A 24,424-nucleotide genomic window follows, 5' to 3' on the forward strand; every position below is an offset into this window, starting at 1 on the left:
GGGATGTGGTGGGTTTCTTAGGTTAATAAAGGTGTTTTCTGTCACTACTTGTTTAGCCTGCATTAATGCATTCAGTGTATCTGCATGATTAATCATTAAAAGATCGGGATCTTAACACCCACAAACATGAATTATATGTAATGGTGATTTGCATACGTTTATTAATCCTTCGATGCATTCAAATCTGAAAACGTAAAATTCAAGCAAGAGATTGAGTCTTTAGTCTGAGTTAGTTATGAACTTACAAACAGTCAAATAACACAGAAGTACTGAGATAGTTTAGATAAAACCACTGATGTTTATGGCAACGATTAAAATCACTGTCATATGCATTTAACGATGTCCAAAAATGAAAGTTGTAGGCAGCAACTACATTATTTAACCAATAAGTGGCGACAACCAGCCATTAAAAATTATTTCTTTAAAAATGACACATCTAGCAATGAAACATGATGTTTTATGAGTGAATAACTGAATCATTTATTGAAAATGAGACTAAAGATATATATGGGTTGTACAAGTTATATAGCTAGATTTCTACATTTAACGTTATCAACAACAGTAGTAGTAACATTGAATTTTTCACAGTACTGAATATTTTACAGTTTATTTTTATTCAGCTGATTATTTCTTCATTTCATTTTTATAAAATGACAGCTTCTAAGGTCTGTTTGTTGAAACCAAAAGTGTCTTGCAGTATTGTTTTTATAATAAATGGAAAGCAAATTACATTTGTCATTGGCTGATCTAAAAAATGGTTCGATACGTAATTAAAAAACCAATGTGATCCGAACCATAAGATTTGTGATCCGTTACATCACTAATAGATATGCTGTTAAACATTAAGACTTATAAGTAAGTTGACAAAAATAACCATGTGATTTTCAATCATATGTGTGTCTACATCAATTCATTAACTAAGCACCTTGACACCTGCTGGTGCCTACATAAATGCATAAATGTAATGTTAGCTAACTTTAGCTATATCTCTGAGCAGATGGCACTTGCTTAACATTTCTGCAATGAAATACTGTCATCCAATGCAACCTTCCAAAGTAAATCCAAAAGCCTCCACTGTGTATCTTTGTTCTTGCTAAATCCCACCATCTTTACCCTCTAGCCTTGAAAAAATATGAAGTAAAATACAGCATATTTACCAGGTCTCGTCGTTTTTGAACTCCAGCTCTCCATAAGCATCCTCAAAGTCCTCTCCGCCACCCTTAGCGAGTCCCTCCATTGTGCGGAAAGGAATGATGACTGTCCCTCTTGCTCCTGATGTCCGCAGCACTTTCACCTCCATGATGCCCACACTCTCACTCACGTGCATGGAATCGCTTTCAAATGTGAAGATGCCTGCATGGTCATCGTCGAGGATGGTAACCGTGGCAACAGCAGGAAACCCTATCAAGGCCTTGGGGTAGGGCAGGCTACTGGGCGACAGCACCTCATCCTCAGTCTCAAGAACACGAACGTTACTGAGACGCACAAAGAAATGCTCATCCTCCTCAAAGATGTCGTCATCGATGATGCCGACGGTGATCTCCTTGATGACCTCGCCAGGTTTGAACACCACAGTTCCTTCTGTGAACTCATAGTCCGCACCAGCATTCGCAGAGCCATCTTCTGTTTTATAATCCACATAGATTGTCTTAGTAATGTCCCCTCCTTTGCGTACAGCTGTGAGCAGAACGGCACCGCAGTTCTCCAGACATTGATAAATAGCCGGTTCGAACATAATACGGGACACAAACTCTTCAGGCTCTTCTACGTGAACTTCTTGAACGCTTGCGCTGCGTTTGGCCTGTTCGGCAACATGCTTCTTGAGAATGTTTCCAGCACCCGTCATCATCCTCGTGGCCTGGATTCGATAAAACGCTCTGCTCTTCTGTTGGTGTGACAGTGCATAGTAGTTGGCCATCTCCACCAGCTGGTCCAGCTCCTTCTCTGGGTGTTTCTGCTTCAGGTCCTTTAGGATGCGGATCATATCTCTGCGAGACTCGTCTACCTCCTTGCCCTCAATCAGGCCCATTAAGTTACTAGCAGCTCCGCCGTCGATAAAATGAGAATTCATCATCTTCCCGTCCATTTCAATGCCTTTCGTGCGATCCCCCTCCGTCTCGATAATGACACCTCTGTGTTTGTCTGTACGATATTTCTTGTGCATGAATTTATAGAAGAGAAGCCGGCGGTCGGCTACCCACGCCAGGATCACACAAATGGGGAAGAACGCCAAGGTGAGAAGACCTTCCCAAACTTGGACTACGTTGGGTGAGAACACGGCCAAGATCATGTAGAGCCAGATGTAGGCAAACACGCTCCATGCGGCCGTTACAAAAAACACACGAAGGTGTTTCACCTTTCGGACCTCCCCTTCTGGGATCACAGACACGCACAGGCCTATGATCACAAACATGTTGAATGCAGCGCTGCCCACAATGGTGGATGGTCCGAGTTCGCCAGCGTGGAACTCGTGCCCGCAAATCTCAATGAGAGAGAGAAGGATCTCAGGGGCCGAGGAGCCCAGCGCCATGAGCGTTAGATTGGACACGGTCTCGTTCCACACTCGGATTGTCGTTGTCGTCGTCTCTCCATTCGGCCTCTTAATGATGATTTCCTTCTCCTGGGAAGTGATGACTTCAATAGCAGCCATGAAGCGATCCGCAATAATCGACACCCCCAGGAACATGTAGATCATTGCCACGAAGTACACTATGACCCTGGCGATCTTGTCGCCCATTGAAGGGTCCTCAGGGTACCAGATGGGTAAGATGATGCCAGGCTTGCATCGATCCGTTTCCCCGACACATGTGGTGTTGTTTGTGAGAGGCGGGCTTGGTGTGACTCGTGCCTCTGCACAGAGAAAGGCTGTTGCCACGGAGACTACGCCTAACCAGAGGTAGGCAGAAGTCTTTGTCCTTGAGCGATCCATGCACCCTCCTTCACCTCAAGGGTCTGTGCTCTCTAGCTGTCCTTCGGGAATCCAGCACTGGGCTGTCTTTGGTTCCACTCGCCGCCTGTGAAAGAAAAAAAAGCAGGGAGTGAGAACAAGAAATCGGTATTTCCCTCTTCACAAACAATACCTTCCTGATGGAGGAAAGGCATCTGGCATGGGCAGCTGAGAGTCTAAGCAGTGCAAAAGTAATGCAAGGATGGGAACCTGAGATTTCTGCACATAAAGGCATTATAGTTTGTTAGATTTGTGAGCAGTGCGTGTGTGATATAATATGTGAACTACTAAAGGGCCACACAGCAGAAAGCAAAAAGGCCTCACTCAGCAGGTGTGAATGTTGCCAGAATAAGCAATGTCCAAAATGACGCACTGAAAAACATCAACAACAGAGCAAGGGCAGCGTGTTGCTCCGTTCCAACATGCTGCCTAGTGAAGAAGGATTTTAAGGTAACTTGATAATAATAACAACAATGCAACTTTTTCGAACCAAATCTGGCAAAGCAGCTGTTTTCCTCTCAGATAAAAATAAACAAGATGGTGGGGACAGACAAATAAATGCACACACAAAAGTAAATATAGTTCAAGTGCATGCCACTGCACAGAAACAAGTTTACAGCAATCTCCATTTTTAAAGATGAGCTTAAGTGTAAGGTTGAAGTCAAATTCTAAAAGGAAATCATATAAACAGTAGATGCTAATTAAAAAGGATCATCAATTTTTTATGCATTTATGTACACAGCATTTTGTTATTAGCTTTGAAACATACTAACAGCAATGTCTTTTAAAATGAGCTGCATTTTTATTTAGTGATGTACTAATATTTTGCTAAAAAATTATGACTACTTGTATTTGGAAGCTGATAAGCGATAAGAAAATAAATACTATCCCTTTCTCAGAATTTTTCTGAGACTGGTTACAAAATTTATATTCAAACAATTACAGAGCACTCTTATTATTTTGAAACTCCAGAAAACAAGAAAACAGCAAAGAAACATTTAAGATCTTTATTTTCTCAAAAATCAATTAACTAATCAACCAATTGCAAGTCTGAAGTCCACTTTAAAAAAAACTCTAAAGAAGGTTGCACACCAGAAGCGCCGCTCGGCGCCGCAAACGGCACGCACATGACATTTTAAAGTATCACACACCAGGCGCGCACATTCGAATGATATTTAACATGAAACTAATTAGCATACACGCCGGTGTGTGTATCCTGATAGAAACCTATGTTTAGAATTCTAAAGTGCGTGGCGCTGTGCGGCACGCCGCTAAGCGGCGCTTCTGGTGTGCGACTAGCTTCATACACTGTACCACTAAAATCTCTTCCCCCCAGCATAAACTCCAAAAAGTGGATAAACAGCCTGAAATAATAGTAAAAATATTAGAGCATAAATTAATTTCTTAATAATATAACATCAACATCAAATACACAACAATAACATTAAAAATAAGTATTTTTATCCAATACAGTGGTGTCTGGCCATCAATATACTGTGCAGCACTACTTTTAATTCAAGTGATACATATATGGCACACTTAGGCCCAATCCCAATTTTACCCCTTACCCCCTTTTCTCTTTTGCACTTGAAGGGGTAGGAGTGTTCCAATTGTCTTTAGCTTAAAGGCGTAGTGCTAAGGGAAAAGGCTCAGGGGTGCTGCTGGTGGAGGAAGTTAGGGCGATTCTAAGGGCCCACACCATTTTGAGGCCCCCAGAGATACTATTAGTGGCCACAAACCCTCCTAACCCCTCAGATCTTTACTTTTGTCCACAACTCAACACCCCTACCCCTGCTTTTAACTTACGTTCATAATCACCCCCCCAAAAAAAACACCGCCACCCCCCTCCCACATTTGTTTGCAAACCACCCCCCATTCTTCACTGTCCAGTTTCTTAATGGTAAAATGTGAAGCCCTTCCCATTCACACTCTGTTTCAAGGGCTAAGGGGAAGATGTAAAACAATGGAATTGGGATTGGGCTCTAGTTTTTTAAAAGTAGAGCATTACAAACCATATAAATATTACTATTGGCTCCAATTGGTTAATTCTATATTTACTCACTCTAATTTGATTCCACTCCTGTGTGACTTTCATTGTCAGGTAAAAAAAAAGTATATTTAGTAGGAGTTTCGAAGATATTCTCGTGTTCCACAGAATGAATCTGTCATCCAGGATCAGAAATATAAAATAAGAAGTAAACAAAGACAGAATTTATATTTGGGAAATTGGGGATGAACATAACCTTTTTTCTAGGATGACTAGTTATGTATGCTGCCAAGGTATAGGCTATAGGCAGTGAAGCAGCTTACTAGGTTTTGTAATAGAGCCTCTGTGTATCTGCTCTGGAAATGAAATGTGCGCAGGTATCACCCAGAGAGCTGGGAATAATTAACTAATATGGACACAGATTATTTCATTACATTTTTATCCCACAGCAGCAGCGGAGATCAGAGTGTGTGTGTGGGAGTGTGTGGGAGCAGCTCTGGTGAATCCACATGGAGATGTAGGTGGTGTGTTAGTGTCTCTCGAACAGAGAAACGCACCCAGAGGAAATCTGTTTTGCTCAGGGGTTGCTTTTTTTTGATAATGGATGTCTCATTTAAGTATTAACTATGTATCATTTTTCTGATCTGCTCCCACAGGAGAAATGACTATTGTATTGCTTGGAAGTAGAAAAGTTTGGGGTCAGTATAAGATTTGTCTTTTTTGAAAGTGATTACTGATGTATTTAGAAAGGAAGCATCACATTGATCAAAAGCGAGAGACATTTATAATGTTAAAAAAGGTAAGGGAGAGCAGGGACGAAGGTAAGGTGGGCTGAAAGTAACAATGTGATTTTCTCAAAGCCCTGACAAAAATTGCTTTCCAGGCTATAACAGTACATTCAGCATGCAACTCTTGATGGAGCTGCCAAATGTCATGTGATTTGGGGCCGTGTCCTGCAGTTAGGTCTGAATTTCAGTTTTTAAGTGCAAAATAAATTCTTGTAGCAGTTGTTTTTTTTTCTTATTACAAGTTGTGTTTCTTTTTTCATGCATTACACTAACGATCAATCTGCAGGTTATTTAGTGCAATAACACTTATCTGTTTATTTACTTATTCTTATTTTCTTTGCCCCGTGTTGTATTATCACTTTATTTACATGTGTATTTGTATGTGTGGGTGTGTGTATGTATATATATATATATATATATATATATATATATATATATATATATATATATATATATATATATATATATATATATATATATTGTGTGTGTGTGTGTGTGTGTGTGTGTGTGTGTGTGTGTGTGTGTGTGTGTGTGTGTGTGTGTGTGTGTGTGTGTGTGTGTGTGTATATATGTGTGTGTATATATATATGCTATTCACTTGTGTTCAATAAATAAAGTTTACCAAAAAAAAAAAAAAACACACTACAGAACATGTGAGTCATAGCAAAGTTTAACTTTAATCTAATAAATATGAAAGTATTTTATTTGGAGGGGTTTTCAAGGCCTGTGACGAATATTTCGAGTTAAATTAAACCACTTAGGGACAAGAAATTATAAAGTTTGCCACTTAAACAAAGATAAATATTGCTTAACTATGTAAAACAATAAAGGTTCACACTTTATTTTGATGGTCCATTATTGAATTTGAGTTACATTGCATCTACTGTACATGCCAACTAATTCTTATTATATTATAAGTAGACTGTAAGGTTGGGGCTAGGGTTAGGATTAGTGCAAGTTGACATGTCCCTGCAAAGTTTCTTATAGTCAGTTACATGTCTGTTTAGCAGCATAATATCAACAGATGTTAAGCAGACAGACTACTAATACTCAAATGGACCATCAAAATAAAGTGTTACCCAATAAAAATATGCATTTGATTATTGAATTTCTATACTTCAACGCTGTTAAACTCCAAATGAAAAGCTTAAAGCATGGTTTATTTCATTTTTATTCTTGTTCTGTTGTTTTCATCTGTGCTTTAATTTATTTGATTTTGTATAATTATATATTTTATGCAGCTGTCCTACCCTACAAATGCTTCCAATCAATATAAAATTAGAAATTATTTTCAAATAGAGTCATCTTGTGAAATCATATTCACATAGCAATGTATAATCACAGAAAAACAAAATGTCGCAATGTCATTTTTATCATTATCATGCAGCAAACAAGCCAAAACCAATGTCAAAATTTTAACAACCCCAAGGTTTTGAACAAAGTTTATGACTGTAATGGCTTAGAGCATACAGTAGGTCTTAAACTCAATTCCTGGAGGGCCACAGCTCTGCACAGTTTAGCTCCAACCCAATCAAACACAGCTGATCTAAATGATCGAGGTGTTCAAAAGAGTCATGAACACACAACAGTTAGATCAGCTGTGTTTGATCAGGGTTGGAGCAAAACTGTGCAGAGCTGCAGCCCTCCAGGAACTGAGTTTGAGACCTATGGTTTAGAGCTATGAAAAAAACTATATTATCTCCAAATATCTCCAATTATCTTTGGTCTTTGTAAATATTTGTGTGTACTGACTCTCTAGAGTTGCTAATTAGTCAACATCTGCATTTAATCCAAATTATTTTCCTCCAAAGTAAAAAAAAAAAAAACTAACTGTTTGTTCCTAATTAGTGGGAAGAATCATGAAACACTACACCATGCTTGACTTTTTATATTGAACGATCCATTGAATAGCCCATGAATCCTTCAAGTAACATTCAGAACTCAGACCTCAAAAACCCAAAAGACAGCAGGAGAGATGCAGATGGACAGAAGTGGAGTCCGAGAGAGCCATCAGGCCGGACCTGATTACAGTGAGTAAAATAAACACTCTCACACTCACACATATGCAGTGGGCTGTAAGTAAACAGCACAGTGTAGAAACAGAAGGCCTAATGAGGAAAAACTGTTTTGTAAAGCAAAAGAGCCCTGCCTGAAGCCTTGAGCTTCCCCCTACTCTCTCTGTCTACTCCACTATATACATACATATACAACATTCAAATAGAGCAAGTCAAAAATAGAGGAAGAAAAAGAGCCATATGGCGTTCTGTTTATACAGAGCTGAAAATCATCAACTTTACACACACACAATTATTAACATGATTTTATGTCACCAGTCTCAAGTTAACACTCAAACAGTGCATACCGAAATTTGAAAAACATTTTAAGTCTTAAAGTTAATAATATTGCCATAAATCTCTTGCAATTATCACTAAATACAGTTGAAGTCAGAATTGTTAGCCTCCCTGATTTATTAGCCACCCTGTTTTTTCTCCCAAATTCTGTTAAACAGAGAGAAGACGTTTTCAACACATTTCTTAACATAACAGTTTTAATAACTCATTTCTAATCACTGATATGTTTTTATCTTTGTCATGAAGACAGTGAATACTATTTGACTAGATATTTTTCAAGACACTTCTCTACAGCTAAAAGTGATGTTTAAAGGCTTAGCTAGGTTAATTAGGTTAACTAGGCAGGTCAGGGTAAGTTATTGTATAACGATGGTTTGTTCTGTAGACTATCGAAAAAATATAGCTTAAAGGGGCTAATAATATTGTCCTTAAAATGGCTTTTAAAAATAAAAACTGAAATAAAACAAATAAGACTTCCTCTAGAAGAAAAAATATTATCAGACATACTGTGAACCTTTCCTTGCTCTGTTAAACATAATTTAGGAAATATAAAAAAAAAATAATAATAAAATTGAAAGAGGGGCTAATAATTCTGACTTCAACTGTATATGTTTCTATTTACATCTATCTACCGCTGGGTAAAGTCTGTATATTAAGAACAGTTCACATGTTTTATTAACTGATTATGGTTTGTACAATTTTAAGCAATTTGGTGTTTGTGTGTGTTGTGATATGTGGTTCGTAACTTTGTCACATGCTGCCTGTCTTAAAGGTGCTTCTAGTTAAAAAAAAATCTATAAGTAAATAAATAACCATTTAAGAGAGTGATTTTTATTTTGATAATGTTAATACACAATATTTTAGATGATGCGATAACAGCACCCTTGTAAACCTGATTATGAAGTGAATCTTTATTTTTTTTGTCAATTAGTGTAGTACAAAACAGACATTGAAAAAGCCTTCAGAGATGCTTTTTAAATTTGATCTAATTTAATTGGTTTGAGTTGTGATGCAAAGTCATTATGAAATTATATTTAAACTTCACTTGTGCTCCACTGTTTAAAGAGGACAGGAGGACTTCCAAAAATAAAAAGCTAAATGAAAATCTGGTGGTCGAACAGTTTTGGTCACCACTGACTTTCATTGTCTGGGATGTTTCATTACTGTGTCTGCTACAAATTAAATTGAAAGTAAATTAGTGACCAAAAAAAAAAAAAATCAAAATTTTGGCGAAATATTATTCTGTTACTGTTGAGCTTAACAGTGATGTATATCTATGTAAAAATGAAACAACATACTTTTTCTGGCCTGTATTTCTTAAAGGACCTGTGAAATAGTTTTTTTAGATATTAGTATCAGTTGATATCTAATGATATCTATTGTACTCCAAAACAGTGACAAAATTCACATTTAGAAGACATAAAACTGATATAAACATCCAAAGACTGCAGTTTGTCACTTCCGTTTAAATGGATCAATGATTTTTTTGACGCCACCTCATACTTTAGTTTCTTGACCAATCAAATGCTCTCTAGTATATGACATGCCACGCCCCCTTCAAAACACTTCTTGTTTGCTTGTCATTTGTTGCATTTGTTGTTATTTTTAATCTATTCGATTGCCAGAAAGGTGTCAGAAAGTTTAACCTGGTGCCAAGGCTCTGAACCGGTTTAAGGAACGGAAACGAAAAACGGAAAACGAAGGACATTTTGCAGAAACAGAAACGACAAATGAAAAAAAGATAAACTTTAATTGTTCTAAACAGAAATTCCTACAGTTAACCGGTTAATAACGTTATTTTATCATTCTTTTTATTATATGAATTCGGGAGACAAAAAGCATTTATTAAAAGCTTGTGTACAAATGCGACGGTGACACATACAACATGAAATGCCCACGAAGCAGACGTCATAAGCATGGTCGTTTCTGATGCAACGAGCTTGTCTTAAAGGTTACCGAGAACCTGCTCTTTCATGTACAAAGGTATGTTTCGGTTTAAGTTATTGTTATTAAAACTTGTATTTATACTAAATGTATTATTGATTGTCTATTGTTTTTAGATGGGTCTCCATAAAGAAAATCCTTTTGTTATTATCTCTCTTATGACAAATCATCTGATAATTCGATCTGTAATATTGAAGGATGGGTGGGCAGATCATAAACATGATAGATAAATCAAGTTTTGAATGATGATATATTATCAAACAACCTAAACATTTTCCATTCGGAGAATTACAGTATTTATTAGCTTAGTCCTCATAAACAATCCATTAATAAATTACATTAACTACAAGGCTAATGAAGAATTAACCGAATATGCAATATGATGCGCAAAATGATCACAGTGAAATGAGGTAAGCTCTCTTTTTTTATATAAGCTATAAGGCCTATGCCAGTCTATAAAAAGATAATATAGCTTGAAACACTTTAATATTTTAGAGAAAGTAATAAAGTTTGCACAACCAATGTTTGGTCTGGTGCTAAAAATCAATCTACTGCATCTGACACCATCGCTGTGTCAGTAATCTAATATAAACACACCTAAAAGGCTGATGGCTTTTCATTTGGATATTGCTGTTTATGCAACTATTAACTACTATTTTTTTATCTTCTGTGAGTTATGAATAAAATATGGCAATTCTAATAGTTTAATGACATTTATTTGACTTTTGGAAATCACCAAGCGACCCCCTGTCATTGTCCCGTGACCCCCACTTTGTGAACCACTGCTTTACATCTAATAGCTACAGTATACACTCTATGAAATAATAATTTTATAAATTTTATAATAAACTACATTGTCCGTAATGTATGTGTGTGAAAGAGTGTGTATGGATAATTTCCATTACTGGGTTGCTGCTGGAAGGGCATTTATTTATTCAATTTCTTTTCGGCTTAGTCCTTTTATAAATCTGGGGTCACCACAGCGGAATGAACCGCCAACTTATCCAGCATGTTTTACGCAGCGAATGCCCTTCCAGCTGGAACCCATCACATAGAAACACCCATGCACACTCATTTACACACAAACACTACAGTTTTAGCTTACCCAATTCACCTATGGCACATGTTTTTGGACTTATGGGGGAAACCGGAGCACCTGGGAACCCACACGAGCACGATGAGAACATGCAAACTCCACACAGAAATGCCAACTGACCCAGCCGGGGCTCAAATCAGCGACCTTATTGCTGTGAGGCGAGTGCTACCCCACTGGAAGGGCATTCGCTGTGTAAAACATATGCTGGATAAGTTGGCGGTTCATTCCGCTGTGGTGACCCCTGATGAATAATGGGACTAAGCCAAAAGATAATGAAAGAATGAATGAAAACAATGCTACAGATGACGATGAAAAACTAAATTGAAACATAATAAAACTGAAATATTCAAATATCGATACAGAGATGCTTCAACACCGAGTCGCAGTGGTGTATAAAACAGTCAAGCAGGATTTCCTGTCTGTTGCATTTGTATGTATGTGTGTGTGTAACTGCATCAAAATTATGGAAGTAGCAAGCCCAGTGATTTTAGATGATTAGATTTAGACTTATGTGATTCAGACCGTGTGAGAGATTCACTATTGATGAGCTAGAAGATGCTGAGAAAATTTGCCAAAGCAAAAATCTAGTGTAACTACAAACACACCTTCACACACACAGACAGTTACAGTCTCGTTTGTGCTGACAGATTGACCTCTCTTCATATTTCGCTCTTATTTTTTACACTAACAGGACAGGCATCAGCAAAAATCCCCCGAACAACATCACATGCAAAAGAGGATCTGCTCCTCTGACAGCATAAGCAAAAGTGTGTGTGTGTGTCTGTGTGTGTGTGTGTGTGTGTGCGTGTGTCTCTGAGGTGGCACTCATAGGCATTTTATCCTTATAGCTGCTGAGTGTCTGAAGCTAAATATCCATCTTATCCCTACACATTAAGTAAAGGTGAGAAACTACAGGTTTTTTCCACACACCTGTCAATTTTTAGCTTTTCATATAGTGCAGGGTTCAACGCTAAGGATTTTTTCCACAGGCCCGATTCTGATTTTTACTTGCCTTGCCAAAATATTCACTGGCCCTATCAAAAATAAAAAGTTAATAGCTATTTCTTAGCCAAATGTTTTAAATTATATGTCAAAAGCCAAATATAACTTCAGCATAACTTTTCTTTAAATACAACTGACAATTTAAAATATTACAACTGTGATGTAAATAAATTTAGAAATATATAAATTTTAAATGCTTAAATTATAGAGAGAAATAACAGATGGACTGATATATTGATATTTAATATTCAATATTGATATATATTAATCTTTCTTTCCAAGTGTCAGTGCAGAAATGAACAAAACAATAGGCCTAAAGCAAAATATTATAAAATTAAAATATGGAAAAATGATCAGATGGTAATTTCTGTCAATTTTCCTAACAGATAAACAGCTCTCAGCACTATGTCAGCATGCTTTCACTTTCACATTCGGCATGAATCACACATTCGGCGGTAGAAATGACAACCGGCCCTACTCGTAATTTTTTCATATACCATGACTTTTACACAACCTTAATACACTGTGATATAGCCTGCTTCATTAGTTCGTTGGATCGTTTTGCGTTCTCATTACAGTTGATTTCAGATCGATTGTTTTGGCGCAGATCTGAGCATGTTTGCGGAATTCACATAAGTAAAATGAATCATGCTAACCTGGCAAACAAGACGAGTTCCAAATTAAAGTCTAGATGTGAAAGCACCCTGTATGCACGTCATTGAAAAACAGTCGCAGCCAAATAAAACTTTAGTGACAAGGCAGCACATGCCCGATCGGGCCACTAACAGTCCTGTCTACTGTCCCGAGAGTCCCGCATGCTGGCCCCGGGCCATCGGGCAGTCCTTATTGTTGAGCCCTGTAGTGTGTTTCAGTCTAATGTAAAGAATTGTTAAGAGTCTAATGTAATAGATGTTAATTACAATACATATTTTACTTGATTAGGCAGTTTTTTTCAAAATGAGTGGCATAAATCTTTACTTTAGCAACACACTGAAAAAAGATTTCTGCAAAACCATTGCAAACAATTTAAATGTGTTGAATTTAAACAAACTAAATTTAGTAATGTTCAACTTAATTTGTTTGTTTAAATTCAGCCCAAATAAATAGTTTTTAAACACTTACATTAAATCATTTAGTAAATCCAATAAATCATCTTAGAATCATTTTTTTCAGTGCACTTACTGCACACACTGTATAATAAGTGATTAGTTACTTAAAGCCAGTAAACCAACTGGCTTAAGAACAACATGTTGACTTCACAAAGATAATGTAAGTAAACCCAATGTAACTTGAAACTGTTAGGTTGACATTATTTTTATAATTATGCTAATTGAACTCATTTTTTTTAAAAATCAACTAATCCTTTTTACAGTGTCAGACTATTTTCCAAAAAATACAATATTTCATATTTGGTGCTTCATAAAATCTACAATTACAGCCTGTATTGAATTTAGAAGACAGACTGGAGTCTGGAAGAGCAGATATTTTACTGTATGTCATTTTGCTATATAGAGAAAAGCTAGAAAAAACTAATATAATAAAGATGTATTGGAAAAAAAGTGATTAGTTTACTTTTATTTAAAAAAAAGAGTGAGTAGAATTTGCATAATTACAAAAATAACTTAACAGTTCCAAGTTACAATGGGTTTACTTACATTATTTTGGTGAAGTCAACTTGATGCTTTATGTCTATTGGTTTACTCGCTTTAAATAACTAATCACTTTTTACAGTGCAGCAGTGTTACGCATGTTCCTTTAAATGAGTAATTAGTTATAGTTACTAGTTCCTTCTCACAAACAATTGAGTTATATAATTATAAAAGTAACTAATTACCAGGTAAAAGTAACTATTGTGTTACTTAAAAAAAATCTAATTTGTCAAATGACTATAAGATAAATATAAAACATTGTACTCTAATCTACACTATTTTAATGTTGTTTCACCTCCTCCTTTGATAGCAGAGCTCACATTATCACCTGCGTAGCCACTAATTTTGTGATTTTAGATTTTGTCCTTTTGTTGTTTGAGTAATGATAAAAACAGTCGGCAGTAAAATTACAGCACACTGTCACTTTAAGAGCTGCACAACTCTGATTTATGGTTTCACTTTCACATGTCTTTTGATTTTCGACTCGTTTGTTTATTACATAAATGATGGTTAATATAATCACTAAACACTGCGTAACACTGCGTGACTTTAGATGTGTGTGCTCTGCTCGTCTCTTTTGCACTTTTAAAAACATGAATGATTGGAATGTACATCAATGAACGATGTGCATACCATGCTGCAAAGTGACATTACAGTATATGCTTTTAGTCATTTTTACATGAAACTAATCTTTGCAGAGCAAAAAAGTGTATACAACTGGAAAGGGGCGGGATATGATGCAATAATCATTTTGTCACAACCAGCGATCGCTTCCCAGAGGATCGCTGGTTCTCACACGAACTCTAAACTACATTTCCGCATTTCCCAGGACTACATTTTCATCCATGCACTGCTCCCAAACACGCACGCCTGCTCACTCATATATCCTGATTGCAAGCACCAGCTGAACCTTGTTCACAGACTGATTTGATTCCATTCTTAAGCCACTCTCTCACGCTACCAGTTTGCCGAGTCTTGTTTTCCCTGAGTAACATTACAACGCGTTTCCCTGTCTTGTTTCTCCGTGTATAGATCCTAGCCTAGTACCCTTGTTATCCTGTTTAGCCGCCTGCCTTTTGACCTTTTGCCTGTTTAACTTTTATGATTCTGGACTGCCTTTATATACCCGTTTGCACCTGATAACCACTGCTTGTCTGACTTTTGAATAAAACTGCATATTGGATCTTACCTCCTGTTGTCTCCTGTCAATCCACCCCAGTCGAGGTAACACATTTCATCTCGATTAATGTTTTCTTTATAATCGTTATAAATCGAAATCGAAACTGAATTTCCATCAATTGCATAGCCCTAACCTCAACAAGGGAAAAATAGTGCTTATATTTCCTCCAATGCTACCTTTGAACTTGTTAGATTTGCCATCGTTCTGACTTCATGGTCATTGGTGTGTGCCACTGACTGTGCGTGTGCTTGTGTAAACACCCGCCTACTCTGCCTTTGTTTGGCAGACGATGGAAATGTAGTCTATTTAAGCCAATCATCACATTCTAAGTTACACCACATTCACAGACACACCAATCATAATCACTGGTTGGTTATGTGTCCCACCACTAGGGTTGGGTACCAAAACCCGATGCCATTACAGCACCGGTACCTTTGTAAGTACGCGTTGTCACACCATCTCTATACATTTAATTCTAAGCAACTTTGAGGAATACAGACAGGCGATGTCAGGCGTTTGTTCTTGTTCTTTGCATTCTCGACACCTGCGTTGCGAAATGCAGAGGTTTTTTTCTTTCCATTCAACATACGGAATAAATTCCATTAAAAGAGCACACTTCCACCAGTCCTTACTTAAAGCTTCCATCAAATACCTCAATTTGTCATGGGGGCATGAATGAAATGTTCCTAAATGAAAGTGAAACTGCAGTTAAAGTCAAAAATTTAAAATGAAACACCTGAAATTACATGAAACTCTGGAGGAAACATGGATAGCGTGGTAACACAATGACATTAATCGATCTATCTACTATAACATGTAAGACGGGATCATGAAAGGAACATTCAAAAAGCAACTCATGTAAATACCTTAATCATATTATTGTCACAAGCCCCAACTCTAGAAAAAAGGAGTTCAGTTTTTTGATGACAGGCTTTCCACAGGTTAGTAAGCTAAAGTAATTTTATAATGCAAATCTTAAATTCATGCTAACCAACAAATGATCAAAGGAAATATATTAATGTAATTTAAATACATAAAATATGAATTGATGTTTACTTTAAACTTTAATTATATTGTTCTATTAAGATTATTTTTAAAAAGATTTTGTCAAATAAAAGATTTTTCTAGAGTTATCCACCATCATTTTGTGGCTAAAAAGTATCGGTTCAGACACCATTTTGGCACTGGTACCATTTTAAAAGTATCGATTTAGCACCGGTATTGAAATAACCTCAAACGATACCCAACCCTACCCACCCCAGCCCCAAACACACACACACACGCACACACACACCCCAGAGAAACAGTGGTCCTATGGCTGAGAGAGATGCTGCTCGCATAAACATTTTTTTTTTGTCAGTAACAGTAGGACTTTGCAACGGGGGAAATAGTAATTCATTTGATTACTCGATACTGACAAAAGTATCGTCATTAGTGATGCTGTTTATTTATAGCACCATTATTCCTATCACTGCTTTACTCTTTTAGAGAGGAAAATGTACATCATCCATAACTTCTTTGATTATATACAATGTCAAATATTTGATGTCTTTCTGACCAATTGCTGTTTTTCGGAATTTGAAATGATAAAAGACATTCTCCTCTGCAAATCCTCTGACTCTAAATATGTCAAAAAGTGACAAGAATTATGAACCTGTCTTCATCCACAGTTCAGCATCTTGCGCTAGAAACATATGCAAATCAGTGCATATTTAATTAAATAAAGCCTCATTTGCATATTTTAACAGGAAACCACAATGCAAAGACATTCTGCAAGCCGTAAAGTGATCTATCAACTAGGGAAGTATGATGACAACTATTAATTTTTTTTACCCTATTCACCTGCAGTGTCTTGCCTGAAGTCAGCACCTGTTACCATAGCAACACAGTGGAACGCGTGGGACAAGAATATTTTTATGAGTCTCTGAAATCATGCTCATAAAAATCAAACAAAGCTGGGATGTGTGTGTGTGTGTGTGTGTATGTGTGTGTGTGTGTGCTCTGAGGCGGGTTTGTATCTGCTCGGACCACAGTGACTAGGCGGTTTATTTACTGCGAAACAACTGAACTATCACACAACATTTACGTCAAAGCAGAGCAAGCGTCACATGCGGTCGACGTCACATGCATGCAAAGTTACTGCTGTTTCACCACGATGAATACACGTGTGGCACACAGAACATCGCTGCTTAGTAAAGGGGGCATTTAAAGGGACGGTTCACCTAAAAATGCACTTGTCCTGGTTCTTTCTTCTGTTGAGCACAAAAGACTGACAATACAGCATTTGTACGATCACTATTACAAGACAGGTTGAGAAATGTATCCATTGCATGACAAAATATGGTATATAAATTAATGGGTACTGGTCAACATTCTTCCAATTATCTTCTTTTGTGCTTATCTGAAAAAAGAAACTCTAAAAGATTTACAACCACACTGTGTTTTGAATTGCATTATGGGATGTTGATCTCTGCTCTGTCAACTTTTGGGGCCCTATCATACACCCGGAGCAATAAGATGATATTTATAGTTGGTTGTAGGGTTACTTTTAAAATTTTTAACATCATGTTGTGCACATGTAACATAGCAGAGCGGTTGTACGACATGAAAAATTCTTAGGGCCTGATCATACACCCGACGCAATAAGGCGCAAGACATGTTCGGCTCAACGTGTTTCTATTTTCAGACCAGCGCAATTGTAATTTTCACGTTTTCCGCCACGTTGTTTAAATAGCAAATCCATTTGCACCGAAAATGAGATTGTTCTTTGCTATTGGTGTAAAAAGTATATTATAAAAAATTTAAAAAACATTTGCTGTATTATTTAATATAAAGCAATGTTGTCTAGTTGTTTTAAATATTATTAAATAAGTAAGAAAATTGCCCTCAAAAAATAACTCATTGGATGAACTCAATTTAACTGAGGGCAGGATATCCATCCAATAAATGTGTTTAGCACCAACTAAAAAAAACTATTAACACAATTAAATGCTATTGAGTTTGTCCAACAGGATTTTATTAAACAAAAGTTAAAATACAATAGTATTCTTATTTACTTAAACTCAAAGGTCTAATATTATCTTGTATGTCTATTACTTTATGTGTCGAAGTCTCACATTTTGAAGTTTTATTTGGAGTTTCCCTAAAAGAGACATTTTTAAGCATATTTCATGAGTTACATATTCAGTCAATTGAGATTAATCCCAGAACTATTGTTAATCCAGTTATTGCTCACTGGGCAAAGCAACAAACTGCATATTTGCTAATTAAGCGGCCAACACCCAAAGCATGGGTGCTTCTTTAAGGTGCTAATCTCAAAACTCAAAGCATTACATGAAAATCTTCTAAATCTTCAAACTGAAGTCAAGATTAAACTCCGGTCTTTCGGTTAACTTTAAACACCTAAAATTACTTTTATTGTCAACATTTACCCTCTATTAATTCAATCCCACGCAAAGCATGCTAGGAACTGCACATCCCCTAACCCAAGGGCGTAGATTAGCTCTTGACATTGGTGGGGACATACATTTCTAGAGCGCATGCAATGAACATCACAAATTTTGTTTCACGCTTTTAAAAACATGAGTAAAGTACTTAATAATATAAAATAAACACTTAATAATACAAATAACAATAATTTCCAATGCTGCAAAAGTCAATTTACATGACTTTACTGCAGTCAGGCTTTGAGGAGATTTGAATGTAGAGAAATTCAGAGAGGTGTGTGACGCAATTTAACTGTTTTATCCTGATTATTGTTTTGCATAATCATGGATAGGGCTGCACGATTCTGGCTAAAATGAGATCCACATATATGTTTTTATTTTTTTTTTTTTGCTTCAAATCAAGATCACAATTTTTTCGCGATTCTGTAGATGTAAAATAAAGGTTAATATGAGTAGGCTATTATTTTTGTTATTTCTCAAACATAGTAAAATTGTAGTAAAACTACAATAATATTAGGTCTATGTGAAGGTTTACAGTTGGTTAAAATGCAACATTTTGTATAGACTTGGAATGCTGGACTTTAACAGACTTTAATTTTGCCCTGATTGTTAATTCACAGTAAAGTGATGACATCAGATTAAAACTATTCATAATTATAAAGCTGAATAATTATGTTTGAGACATATGCTTGCCATTTGTCATTGACAACATTATTAGACCACACAGTAAACATTTATTTTCATGCACAACACATTGTGTTCGCCATAAAAGAAAAAAAAACATATCAATGTGTCGTAATGCTTTAAAATGCGATATGATCATTTAGCCCCGGTTTCACTTTCACTTCCAAGTGTGGCTCATGTATGGCCTCCGTCACTGTGAGAAAAAAAAACCTGTTAATTATGTTTAAATTGTTATTTACAACTCTATTACCTGTTATTCACAGCCTATGCAGGTTCTGTTTACTAAAGGCCCCAATGGCAGGCACGCACGCGATCTCTGGGTAGTAAACAAACTGCTCGCGGTCAGCTCAAGTGTGATTTCGCAGCCTGATTACATTAAAACTGAAATGACAATTTTGGGTGAATTATACTTTATAAATAGAGTATGGGACTCTTTCAATGCCATTTGGAGGTGTCCACGTTGCTGTGAAGACTTGTGCAATCGCCTTTATGCTTCTCTCCTGTCCTGACCTTGAAAATATAATTGGTTGAATCATAAAAAAGCAGAATTAAAATTGTGTGTAGGGTCAAAATCGAGAATGCAACCTTTTCGATTAATCGTGCAATTGGTTAATACTATAATGGTGAACTTGAAGCGAACTTGACTTTGAGCGGAGCATTATTTTATTTGGATATTGATTATGGGTAGGGACATTTCAGTAATTGGTGAATATTGGTGAGGACACGTCCCTTCAGTCCATGTAAATTCTATGCCCTTGCCCTAACCAAGTAGTAACACAATTGTCCATATTGTCCCAACACAAAACGCTTAAGTTAACTTAAAAATTTAACAAATTTAGGTAGACTGAACATCAAATAAATAAATTGGTCAAATAAATGACAAGAATTGTGTTGTTTCAGCTCCTTTTAAACACGTAGTTTGAACAAGCAGGAGTAATAATTTTTTAGGTGTACCCATGGCAACTATATCTACCCACTAGCCTCAATCAAGCTTGGTTTTTGGCCCTTCATAAGTGTCATAACCAATAATGCACATTGTTAAAACCACAATACCCAATATTCTAACCCTACTCTACTGTCTTGCATGTGTAGAAGCGAACATGATTATTTGTATTCATTTTTCACACAAACCAAAGACTTCAATGTATAATAAGGAAACTATTCTGACAATCTTCAAATAATGTGTTTGCATCGTAAATTAAGACTAGGAGGAAACATCTCATTACTGAACACCCACACAGAGGACCTCAGGAGACCTTCTGCTCTGGTTAAATGCACCCTTATTTGTGTACACGAGTAATCCCACGTTGACCCTCCAAAAGCACTGTGTAATAAAACCACAATTCAATTCAAGTCTCCAGCTGCAAGACTCTTTTGAGAGTGTGTGTGTGTGTGTGTGTGTGTGTGTCTCCTGGAGGTAAGCAAACACACTCCAGAACATGAAAAAGATCTTATACATTATTCCAAATACACCCATGAGATGGCAGAGTGCTGACAGAGACGACAAACACACACGCACACCACCTCTTTCACTCTCTCAGCATCAATGCCAGCATGAAAAAGTAATGCACTAAAAATACAGTGGAAGAGAAGACACGCACGCGTTCACACAGCTCTGCTTGGAAAGCCCACACACACAGATACGCAGATGGGGAAAGCAAGCGGCTCTTCCATTCTTACAATTACACATTTCACCTTTCATCCTCCTCTCTGCTCTTGATCTGCTCAGCAACATATTCAATGGTCTTAAATCATTTGGCTGCGTGACACCTAAAGACTAGACCCTATCTTGTATTTTTGGGCGGCCTGAAACGGAATGATATGAGTGTATGAGTTTACAAGACAACATTTTCAGTTAAAAACAGTAAACTTTCAATACATTCTGCCTGTTCGTTTACAGTTTTTGGGACTTAAAATGGGCTACAAGATAAATGTTTTTGAAAATGCAGCCATTGTCATGGCAGTGTCACCCCCAACCTGATTTCACCAAGTAAGACATGTTCCTGGATTAACGTCTATGTTGATCCTGGAACAACATTCCAATTAGCCAATCAGAATTAAGGGATACATTTACAGTTTATGTAAAGTTTAGGTTTATGGTTAGGTTAACTTCTACATGATTGCTATCCAACTATTACTTGGAAATTGGAAATAATTTACATTCATGGTTGGGTTTAGGGGTAGGGAATGGGCAGTGTCGGCCCGTTCAACAGGCAGTATAGGCATTTTTTGGAGGGCCCCCACAAACACTGCTCTTGATTATTAACTGTGAACATAAGAGTGAGGATGTATAAATCATGAACAATGCACATTTCGCAATCCACAAACCCCATTAAACGTGATACAATTCATAACGATGGTGAGAAAAAAACTCTACATTTAATTAAAAGAATAGTTCTGTATAATTCATACATGAGAAATAGCTGAAAACCTTAATAAATACACACAACAGTATGAATAAAAGCAGAAACTATTAGAGTTAAACCCAAAAGCACCACACTCTATCTGCGACAGGCTATTGGGTGAACGAGAATGGCGTAATGTATTCCAACACAGATTCCACATATATCTCCAAATTGCTCACGTTCGATATAAACCCGAAAAAGTCATAACATCACAAGTGTCGTTGCTATTTTCAATCAACCTTATTCGAATTTTAATTTGAAGTGAAATGAAAGAAAAGCAAGCTCAAAGTAAAGGTTTGTTCTGCTATGCATAATACATTAATTAGTAGTACTTCACAATACTTTGCAATACTTGTAAACTTATTTATTCAAATATGAGTAAGTATTTTTACATATGTTACAGTTAATAAAAATATATACACTTAAATATTAAAATTGTATTTTTTTTTGTCTCCTTCTTACTGTTTTTACACCAGTGGGCCCAATTTTTTTTTCATCTCACCTAGGGCCCCTCAACCCTACGGGGCAGCACTGGGAATGGGTATGGGGTACATTTTCCAACAAAAATGATGTTCCAGGACCAACATGATCACATTGTATTTGGCAAAAATCATGACATGTGTCTGTGTTAACAGCTGAAAACAAGAGTCTTTGCGGCGATGATGTCATGCCTGTGTACGGTACATGTTAAGGGAGGTGTAGAAGGCAAGCATGAACCAACACACAACAATGGTGCAGTATGTAGTAGTGTTGTTGTTGCTCAAGTGCTTGCTACCGCTTCATTCGCAAATTGTGGATTTGCTTCACATTTCAACCAATAGCAGAGATGCATCATACACTGCAAAAAAATGCTGGGTTCCACACAACAGATTTGTGTTGCGACAATATGAAGGAATTAAGTTAACTTATTCAATTTTACAAATTTAAGGGGATTGAACAAAAAACTATTTAGTTGTCCCCCCTCCCATCTTTTTGCAGATGTGTGAATGCGGATTATTTTTTTTAAATGTCATGTAAACATGAAACTTTTTTTAAAACGCAAAGGAAATACATCTGTTGTCGTCGTCATGCAAACACAGCCTTACTCTGGTCTCAAAAAAAGATATTTTGAAGAATATTAGTCCAAACAACCACTATTAGCTATAATAGTATTTAAGTATGTGTGTGAAATCAAAATTTACAATGTTTATTTTGATAGCACACATTGTTATTCTTTCAAATTAAATTCTGAACATTTGCTTCCTTCTCTGTTGACTTCAGTAAGTCTTACTGTTTATTCTCTATTTTGCGATTATTTTATTGACGTTTAAAAAGAAAGCCCCGCCCCCTACTTAATATTCTGATTTGGTTGGAAGTACATCAGCATACTAAAATAAAAAGTCTCCACAACTTCTGATTCAGGACGTCATTTTTTTTTTTTTTTTTGTTACTTTGCTTCTTATGAAAAAAGTAACAGACATAAATGAATAAAATTGTTTGTCATATCAGCTCTTTTCATGCAATAGGGGATCTTTACATATGAAATATATTAATTGATCAAAAATTTTACAATCCACTAAAGGATACATTAGTGCATCTCCATCAAAAAGCACAAAGCTTTTCAAATATCTCCTTTATAGAAGTTACAGAAGTTTGGAATGAATAAGTAAATAATGCAATATTTTTCGTTACTTGCTAAACTATGGCCCAATCCCAATTCTACCCCTTTGCTTTACGTGAAGGAGTAGGGGTGTCCTGATTCTCTTTTGCTTGAAGGCGTAGGGCTAAGGGGAAGGACTAGATAGCCCTTGAAACAGAGATTTTTCAGGACCACACTCGAAACCTCCTAAAATACAACTCCTAACTCGAAATTTCCTAAAATACACCATCTACAACAGTAGCATGGCTGCACACGGAAGTAAGGAGTTGCACAACAAACAAACATATATTTAAATACATTCATAACGGCGTTCATGTTTCACCGTCATGCTTTGTAAAAAAAAAAACACTAAAATAAAAACCGCTAAATTTCACTATAAATAAACCCTAATAATAACTATTGCACAGCCGTCCCACAACATTCTTTCACTCAACAGCTTTTTAGAGTGTCTTGTATAACGTTAATGTTGTTTTCATGTGTTTAGATGAAAATGGCAACAGTGTAAATACACAGCACAATTATGAGCTTATTGCCACATTTTATCGTTATGATAACATGATATCATTGCCTTCAGTGATTTCCTGAAGATAAATACCAAAAATAACGCAACTGGAATGATTACAGCAGTGGCCATTGTCATATGAAGTAAGAGATTGCGATGATATATGATGTTGTGTGCGGGTGTTGTAATGGTGTCCCATTTTTTAGACATAAATTTTGAAGCCCTTCCCCTTCACACTCTGTTTCATAGGCCAAGGGCAAGGGGTAGGGGTACAAAAATAAAATGGGGATTGGGTCTATATATCTTTATCTACTTTTTATTGTGAGCAGCTGGATCCTGGAAAGCCAGCTTTACATACTGATTATGAGAGTTCTTCAATGAAATCAACAGGTTAAACTATGAGCCGTTGGCAACGTCTGGGTCCAATCACACAGATGGAAGGTATGAATCTCATTCATACCAAGATCAGGTCAAACCTCTCAAGAAACACGACTGGCAGCGTTTCAGGGTGGTGAGCCAATCGTGGGTAACCTCCTTTCCACCGCCTCAGCTGTTCCCATGGCAATGAGATGCCTGTGGGCTGCAGGCTAATACCATCATGTAGATCTCAGCATGTGTTAAAGTACCTTGCTGGCACCTGTAAGCAATGGGCAAATAGCTGCCTTGATGCACTTTAGAGCGGGCAAACTAGGGCTGCACAATGTATCGTTTCAGCATCGATATTATAATGTCTGGAAAAGTCAGATCACAGCATCTGCAATGTTGAATCGGTTATATGGTTGGCCAGGAGCCACAGTTGAAAAT

General features: G+C 36.7%; 1 protein-coding gene across 5 annotated transcripts in view; it reads right to left on the bottom strand.

Annotated features, from left to right (window-relative positions):
• slc8a3 (solute carrier family 8 member 3) overlaps positions 1-24,424 on the bottom strand; it is a 96,179-nt gene that overhangs the window by 67,425 nt on the left and 4,330 nt on the right. For 4 of the 5 annotated variants that reach the window (XM_005156998.6, XM_005156999.6, XM_009307477.5 and 1 more), the window contains exon 2: positions 1,158-3,014. In XM_005156998.6, the coding sequence (XP_005157055.1) occupies positions 1,158-2,929 (1,772 nt within the window). In that variant the 5' untranslated portion in view covers positions 2,930-3,014. 5 annotated transcript variants of the gene reach the window in all.

This window comes from Danio rerio, chromosome 13, assembly GCF_049306965.1.
Source record: "Danio rerio strain Tuebingen ecotype United States chromosome 13, GRCz12tu, whole genome shotgun sequence".
NCBI lineage: Eukaryota > Metazoa > Chordata > Actinopteri > Cypriniformes > Danionidae > Danio > Danio rerio.